The sequence below is a fragment of the Pocillopora damicornis genome, chromosome 3, assembly GCF_964200805.1.
Source record: "Pocillopora damicornis chromosome 3, jaPocDami1.2, whole genome shotgun sequence".
NCBI classification, from domain to species: domain Eukaryota; kingdom Metazoa; phylum Cnidaria; class Anthozoa; order Scleractinia; family Pocilloporidae; genus Pocillopora; species Pocillopora damicornis.
The window spans coordinates 11,486,551-11,495,533 of record NC_142672.1 but is presented as its reverse complement, the minus strand read 5'-3'; the positions used below and the strand labels follow the sequence as shown (position 1 = coordinate 11,495,533).

The following is an 8,983-nucleotide window of genomic DNA, read 5'->3' as shown; positions in this document are numbered from 1 at the left end:
TTATTGGCTTGTTTATTCTTTAAATCTATGGAACATTGGTTAATGTCAGTCAATGCTGTTACCTCAAGGTTTGGTCTTGGTGAGAAACCTCTGTGTTTATTTTTACACAAGGCTTTAACAAAGAACAAAATAAAAATGCAAATTCATTTGCAGGAACATTCGTGTCTCTCAGTTAACACTGTCACTGATTGGCGTTATGAAGTTCATACTAGTCTCCAAGCTACTAGCAGAAGGCCTTAGAGAAGTTCTCACCTGTCTCTCAAAGGCTAAATTGTTCAATAATTGTTGCTGAGCTGGCTACTTCACAGTTACTGTGTTGGTCATTTATTACTTAAGTGCTTGAAAATAGTTTGTCTCTAATTTTATGATTTTTTCCTCTACAAACACACTCCTGATTTTTCAATAACTCTATGTGCACTATTAATTACAATAGTGAGAAAAGCCAAGGGAATTAGATGGAAGTGAAGCAGAGTCTATATACTTCATTATGTGTGCATTTTTTTAAACAGCATGTAAATGAATCAGTAATCAAGAACCTGCTTCTAAACCTCATGGAGCTCTTACTGACACAGTGGACTGTTGTTATTTATGATGGCATCTGCTTTACTCTTTCATCTGCGATGTTATGGATCAAGAAGTGTAACATGCATTGTAGACAACAAATGTCAAGGTATCAGACAAGTGTTTTTCCTTCATCTGGAATGCCTGAGTATATGAGACTTCATGGGCAAGGTTTGACAAATTGCAAAAATCATGAACTTTTCAACCTCCCCTTTAGTTACAGCTTTTAAGGTAGAAAGTTTTTCCTGTACAAATTTTGTTTCTTTGAACATGCTTGTTTGGTTTTCCCTTTTTTTTCTTTCCTTTAACGTGCACGGTGTTTGGGATCAATTGTGTACAAGGGAGGAAGTAACAAATCAACAGGTGGGAAGAGCACCATTTTTAACTTGAAAAATGGGAAATATTTGAATCTTTGCTAACTAACTCAGTCATAGACTTAAGTGTTTAATTATAAATTATTTATCGAAGGCACATGGTTTGCTGGACAGTCCCAACAACACTTTTAATTTATTGAATAATAACATTTCTCAATAAAAAATAGTATCTGGTAGTTTCTCTTGAAATTTTGAAAAGAAAATGTGAAATTGGCATTGAGAAGGGTTTGAAAGTATGACATTTGTCTCATTACCTGGTAGTTTTCTCCTGAAATTTTGAAGAGAAAATGTGGGTTTGGTGTTAAGAAGGGTTTGAAAGTAACCTTTGGGAAGTGACCAGTCAGGAATAATTTTGTTACATCATTGGAATCCCTAGGAGAAGTTTAAGTGGTATATTCCTATGAAACCAAAATGGAATTAATGAAAACAGCCAATTGGGTGTCCTCATCTCACTGGTGAGCAAATACAGCTAAAAGTTAAGAATAACAAGTAAGAAATTGAAGCGAAAACAAGCAAACTGCCAGAGGCACAGGAAAACGTGTATAGCCTTATCTCATGTGGTTTTACTTTTAGTGTCTGAGTGAATTTTAGACCAATAAGAGAATTCAGCAGTGTAATTTCACCCACCATAAAAAATTCCTTTTTTTTTCTGAATTCTCCTGAAATGCATGCTTAACTCACAAGCCTGAGATGTGCTGATGAAAACTGAATTTAATCGAACCAAAACAATATTACATAAGCATCACAAGTTTATTCAATGTACTTTCCAGGCTTGAGATGGTCATGTGAGAATAAACAGAACTATCAGCAATTAAAGTATCATGTACATTCTAAGGATGACAGTAATAGGAATACATTGTTGGTCAGAAGTTTATCAATTAGTGGAGTTAAAAAGTGGTCAGTGATCATCATTTCCTACCCTTACCTTCTGCAAAAATATCTCATCTTCTTCTACAAATTTTAGAATAGTTTTGTACATATTAAGTCTTTGCAAGAGATGATAAGCTAAGAGACTCACACAAGACTCTGTTACTAATAAAAGTAATTCCTTTTCAGGTTATTTTTAGACTCACATTATCTCATCTCTCAGAGTAACATCACAATGCACTCTGTGTGTTTCTAGGATTTGATCATAGTCATTAATAGCATGGAAGCCACATGGGTTGTTCAAGTGTAATTTAATCTCCTTAATGCCGCAGTTTAAACTAACTTTGGAGCGTTTCCTGAAGGCCTGCTTCTTTGTGGTAGCTTTTATTGTTAAAAGATATTTCTAAAGTCTGATAGATCAGTTGTAACTATCATGCAAAACAGAAACTTAACATTCCACTATCTAACTAACGATAAAACTTACTAAAGACGTTGTAGACCATCTAGATGTACCTTTCAAGAAAATCTCTCTTTTTATCCTCAAATGCATGCCGCATTCTTCACCTTCAGTGCATTATTTAATGAAAGGCAATCAAAGATATACAGTATTTGTGACATGAAACTGGCTTTATCCAGATCCTCCTGAGTTTCCAGGACAGGGATTCCCTTGAGTATGGGCCTTATTTTTGTGGGGGGAGTGAGGGGGAGGACATGGGATTCACCCTCAGCTTGCTCCTCTCTTAGTTTGGAGTTTTTTAATCTCAGTTTCTAACAACAGAAGCACCTGATGCTTAATACAAAGGAAAAGTTACTAGTTTAAGTAGCAGAAAATGCACACAAGGAATGTATGTACAGGTACTTTTCATCTTCCTACTCCATGCAATGTTTACTATTCAACCAAAACATTAATTTCAAAAGATTACATTTTTAAAATGATATTTTTCCAGTGTTCTTGCTTCTTCCAGAAATTTTCATTCATTTGACAACTGTCAGGCTTGTCATAGTTTACAGACCAACCACTTCCTTAATCTGTAAATTTTTTCAAATGTACTAGCTTGGAGATGTGTTTCACTGTTGTTTACTCTTCAGTTGAGCTCTCTTCTGGGTGATGGCCTGGAAACCTGATTTGATACTGGCAACAGATCTTCTTGATCCACATGTTTCACACTGAATGAAAAACAATCTAGTTTCTTTCTGCAGGATGGTGTCTGGAGATCTGCAGGTGTTACATGTGACATACTCCTCTGTGGGAGACACAAACAAGGTGAATTAACCCTTTAACTCCCTGAAGTGATTAACAACTTCTCTATACATTACCTCGCAAACAGGTGATGAGAATACACAAACTTGTCAGGCAGAAGTTGCTATCTTGATCTAACACCAAATCCTTGTAACTTATGTAAAAGGAAATATGAAGCAGCTCGAGAGAAAAGTTAACAATCAGATCTTAGCGAGTTAGAGGGTCAACTTGCTGAAGTAACACTGACACAATTGATTAATAGGCAAAGTGTCCTTAAAATTTAAAAATGCCTTGATGCAAATTGTAATTAGACTTATCAAATAATCAATGAGGGAAATTGTACTGATGCTATACTTTACTATCCCAAACAAGGGTCCATGCCATTTAAGCATAGGAACTTAGGGTCAAACTTTGGATGGAGTATCAACAACAATTGATTCTAAAAATATTATAACTGCACTTACTGATGTATCTTCTAAGCACATTTTCGATCATTTTTTGTTGGAAACGTCCCTTAATGATAAGTTGATTATTTCCATCAATTGAACCACTGCAAATAATTCAAACAAAACCAAATCAGAATTACAGAAAGAAAGTCTTGCAATAAAATTTGTGTAAATATGTTAAATGAATTCTAATTCTCAAAATAATTCAGACTCCATGACTCAACTGCCAAAATGAACTTCCATTTTTTTTAAAAAAATTGCTGCCTACAACAGTGCAGCTGTTGTTACACATTAAGAGTAAAACAAGATGGACATCCATACCTTGTTCCTAACTCTGCCAGGAGAAAGGCTAAAAGATGTTTTGGTTGTCTGTGTAAGCTGCAAAAACAAAAAAATTTCATCTTCTTATATCTGAATCAACGCGAACTTTTCAAATCTGGAGCACATGGCATAAAAGTCTAAAAATTACTTTTTGGCAAGTCTCTTAGATGTCAAAATTATCTTGAGCTCTTGAATCTCCTAATAACCATCAATGCACAATATTACATTTACTTTATTAAAATATTTGGAGACACGATGCCTTAGCTGTTACTTCCTTAGACTTTGAATCAAAAAACTTAGGTTCCCACCCCTGGTAGCATCACTCTAATGCCCTCTGCTGTCAGACACTTTGCTCTCTCACTAACCCTCTCTTTGTGCAGGAGTATAAATGGATACCAGTGAACAGTAACAAAATGACAAAATCTGGGGAAGGGGGTTCTTGGACTAACATCCCATCTCAGGGGGGAGGAGGTAGGGAGGATGAAGTAGCAATACTCATGTCTCTTCATGCCACTTACACCTAGTTACTTTATTTTTCAGTCCTTTGGCACTTTTGGCTCTCAAGCTCATCTTACCTTAACATTCTTACAGCTGCATAATGACTAAGTTAAACTTGATTACAATAACCTCAAACTTTCATCCACATACATTTTACAGATGTCTGTGAAGTTGGCAAATGATGTCTTTTTGGTTCCTATCCTGACTACTTGTGGTGGTTTCATCACAAACTTCTTTTTTTCTCCTGTCACCATTTCAGGGTTTTTAGCTCGCATAATGTCAAACACTCTGGTCAACAACTGTATGTCAAAAACCACAGATGAGTGAAACAATGTAATTCATTCACGTAATCATTTACCAATGTTGTTAGCTAAATAGTACAATTTCATTTATAAGATCTTCCAGGTGTGAAATCAATTTTTTTTCTGATAGCCACTTGGCTCCTAAATTTTTCAAAGTGGTAGCCAATTAAAAAAAAAAAAAGGTTGCCATTTTTAAAGACAAACGTTGATGCTCACCTAAATCCAAGACGGCGTCTAGTTATCAATCAAGATACATATGCTGCATTTTGGAAACAAACTTAACGAGAAAGTTTGCAGAGGATTTATCTTTTCAAATCTTGTTAATTCACCATATCTCTAGATAAGGTTATGATGAAGCATTCTATTCGCCAATTTGGCGATTAATTTTCAGGATTTGGTTGCCAAAATGAAAAATTCAATAGCATTGGTGCCTGTATTGGGCACGATTTCACACCCTGTCTTCTGTACAATCATAACAAATACCTCTTCATATGTGTAATCTCTATCATTCCAGGCAGGCACATTGTCGTCGTTATCATCTAACATATCTCCTGGGACAAAAAAGAATTATACTTGTCAAATTCACAAAATCAAGTGTTACATTATAACATCTATGTTCAATACTTTTTTGCACTTGTAATTTAGCTGTAAGCTTGTCATCCAAAACTAAAATAAACTTTACCATCATCTGCATCCGAATCTGCTCCATTTTCTATCCCTTTGGACTCAACTTCGTTCATGTCTGTCTCATCCAGAACCTATTGAAAAATAAAACATATCCAAGTTAAAAGAAAAGAGCATTCCCAATTTTTTTCTCCTCACAAAACAACAACAACAAATAACAAAATGAGGGAAATTTACATTTGTAAGGAATTCAACAATCTTCTTGAAGGACTGGCTAATTTCAAAAACCTCTATCCTCATAAAATGCAGTTTAACATATTTATGTGTCAACAGAAATGTCAGCAAAAACACAAAGGGCTCAACAATAAAAAAAAATTCTGAGGTTGTGCTTGCTTTTTGGGCAAAATTGAACGGCTTTGAATTTTGAAAAAGAAAGGAACTGACAATGTCTTAGCTAGGATATTTACTGCTCCTGGATGATCAGATTTCTATTAAAACAATAATGAAAACTATGACAGAACTAAATGGAAGATAATAAATTACAAACCGGCTTCTTCTTTTTCTTCTTCTTTTTTGTGGAAAAACTGAAATCAAGGTCGTCTTTAGTTTCAGCATTGTTTTCCTTTTCCCCATCATTTCCTCCAGTTTCTTCTGTTTTGTTTTCACTGGCTGAATCCTGGAAATAAAAATTTAAAATGTTCAGCAACTGAAAAAAGTGCATCTGCAATAAAATTGAGCAAGCATGAGCACAAAACTAATTCAAGATTTAAGGGCAAATTTTAAGCATGGATCAATGAATGAGTTGTCAGTAATCAGATCCTTCTGTTTGCACCAAGATTTCTGGGACTGTCACAGGGCAAGTCACTAGAAAGAAATGCATGGCAAAAGGTTGTTTTGTTGTCCCGAAAAAAGGATTTTGGAGAGAGATCATCCTCTTTTTGCTCCTGTTTTAACAGAAATGAATTTGGGTGATGTTGATACAAAGGAAGTGTAAGTATTTGTTTGGAAAACTACGAAATATTTATTAAAATCTATCAAGTAACTTTTCTCCATGCGTGATGTTTATTGTGAAATTGGTACATTTCCTTGTATCAACATTACCCACCTCCATTTCTGTTAAACAGTGGCAAAAAAGCATTGATCTCTCCCTCCAAAATCTTTTTTTTTTATTTTTTTTTTATAGACTTTAAAAAAACTTTATGTCAAATTTTTCATTCTAACAACTTGCTATATTAGCCCGGTGGCAATTCCAGAAATTTTTGCGCAAACACAAGGATCCAATTACTGGCAACCCATTCATTATTGCATCAGCCAAGTCTGTAAAGAAATTATTACATCAGCTAAGTCTGTCACACAATCACATACCGGAAGAGCATCCTCTAGACCCTCCATATCATAGGGTTTCTTTTTCTTCTTTTTCTTTTTCTTCATTCCAGAAAAGTCATCCAGATCCAAAATATCTGCAAGATCACATACATGATAATTAGCTCTGTAAGAGATTGTTAAATGAGAGATATTCAGGGCAGTGGAAAGAAAAGAGTCCTGCTAATAAATGACTGTGATTGTTGATAGTTGTAATTTATCAAAACTAGATACACAGGAATCTTTGCCCTGAAATTGTGTGTTTACAACTTGTTTGTTTGTTCAGATATTTATAATGAATTGTTTTAGCTAAATTACAAGCAATTTTGGATTAATTATCATTAACACATGATTGAAATCAATTAGTCATTGAGTATATTGTACAAAAAGTTCCTTCTCTTCAAATCTATTCAAAATCAATTTATCCTCAAACAATTTACAATCAGCTGGCATCTAACTGCAGGATCTCCCTCCCTAAGAGCTAATATGTCTAAAGATAAACTTTTGCACAAGTAATGTAAAAGGTAAATAAATGGAAGCAAGTACAAACTCTACCATTGATTGAGGCTTCTTTTTTGAAACTGGTGTTGAGCAATAGCCTCATTTGACAGACAATTTATGAAAAGAAAGATGACATTATTCATTGGATGACACAGGTATACTCAAAAAAAGAACTCTAAGAACTCCTAACAGCCTCAAACTACTACTTTCTACCACTCAGCTGTAAAAAACTCTTGGTTGGCCAGGCAGTTTAATGAGATCTGTGATGAAGAATTTACCATCTTCATTAACATCGTATTTGTGCAAAAGCATCACATATTGACACTCCTATCCGAGCAGTATGCAGGAAGTAAATGCATAATCTTGTATCTTTGTTTTGATTCAGACTACCTTCAGGGAAATTCAAGCTGATAAGTTAAGTGCCATTAATAACTGAACCATTTACTTTTTTGGGGGGATTTGGGCTTCTTCCTTGGAAATTCAAGTTAACAAAGATATGTGCTATTAATTACTGAACCATCTACAGGAAAAACAATAAAACTAAAGGGCAATCTGTGTTTCCTAATTCACCCTCCGGTCTTATATGTACAGCTATTAATTTTATGCTTATAAACTGAAAATAAATAATTGAAAACTGAAATAAATAAGACTAGAGATCAGTCGTTTCCTTCTCAAACTGGGGATATCGCAGCACTTTTATTTAAAAAAATTATGTTCACACCATCAGCCATATTACATATCAATGACATAATAATTGCTGATACAAAATTCTCAGGAATAAACAAATGCTGCTCTTTTTGCACCGACTCAAGCTATCTCTTGGATGTACTGTAATTTTTATGAATGATCAACTGGTGCTATCTCACGCAATAAATAGTCTTTCCCGATCATAATTTTCATCATAACGCATGAGGCATTCTGGTGTTTGCAATCTTGATCTGAAAACTGAGTTAAATGATTCAAACGTCCTTGTAAGACAAACGTCAGGTTGAGCTCAAATCAAGAATCTCGCGAGACTAAACCAGACCTGTGTATATGGAAATTGTCCGCAGTTTCTCGGATTTGTGGATGCTTAAAACTTAAGAACGGAGACAAAAGTCCGTGAGAGAGATCAGTCTGTGCTAAATCTACACATTCTACATAAACATCGAAAGAGATCACGACATTCAGTTGTGTCTTAACTTCATAATCATGCATGCCTTTTGAATCAAATATCATGTATCATCAATTTTACCTTTGTCTTCTTTCTCTTCTTTCTCCTCCACAGTATTTTCCTGATTTTCCATTTCATGAGTATTCTCGTCCATATTTGAGGGAGTACTAGGCTCCTCAAGTGCATCAAGATCAAGAGGTACCTTCTTCTTTTTCTTCTTCTTCTTCATAGTTGGATCGAACATCTACGATTTTCAGAGAAATTTGATAGACATCGAATCAGTTTTAAGTCCACTTCTTTCCATAACAGCTCCACCGATAAGCGAAGCATACTTACCGCTTCATCCTCGGCCATTTCGACGTATCAATTCACTGAAAGATAGACCTTTTTGTAAAAAATCAAACTGAAAATTCCTCGTTGATGTAGAAGATTTTATACATCTCTCCACATGCAAGTTGCGTCAGCCATCTGCGCATGAGCAGAGGCTAAACTCGTTTCCAGTCATCTTTAGCAAAAAAAGGGATTTTTCTTACGAAGTCTCCGTTTTTACGAAGTCTCCGTTTTTACGAAGTCTCCCGAATGCAGGTCAAGTCTTCCGCTTTCCCGCAAAATTCTGAATGGAAACTCTACAGGCTAAGTTTAATCTGAAAGTGTCCCAACAAAAGAGTGTGGATATTTTTTTTCTTAAGCCCACGTTCGTCACAATACGAAAAAAACATCTTTCTCTAAAGGAG

The 8,983-nt window shown here is 35.1% G+C and overlaps 1 protein-coding gene across 2 annotated transcripts; it reads right to left on the bottom strand.

Moving 5' to 3' along the window:
• Positions 1-1,628: 1,628 nt before the first annotated feature.
• On the bottom strand, positions 1,629-8,731 carry LOC113667064 (eukaryotic translation initiation factor 2 subunit 2). 2 transcript variants are annotated; one of them, XM_027182862.2, is made up of 10 exons: positions 8,586-8,731; positions 8,331-8,493; positions 6,599-6,693; positions 5,781-5,909; positions 5,292-5,367; positions 5,093-5,157; positions 4,458-4,606; positions 3,810-3,866; positions 3,507-3,592; positions 1,629-3,046 (listed from the first exon to the last, which is right to left on the bottom strand). In XM_027182862.2, exons 1-10 carry the CDS (start codon positions 8,601-8,603, stop codon positions 2,871-2,873), a joined length of 1,014 nt encoding a protein of 337 aa, XP_027038663.2. In that variant the 5' UTR covers positions 8,604-8,731; the 3' UTR covers positions 1,629-2,870. The 2 variants fall into 2 exon arrangements, with proteins under 2 accessions (XP_027038663.2, XP_027038662.2); XM_027182861.2 differs by having other exon boundaries at positions 5,093-5,160; positions 8,586-8,730.
• Between the last annotated feature and the right edge of the window lie 252 nt (positions 8,732-8,983).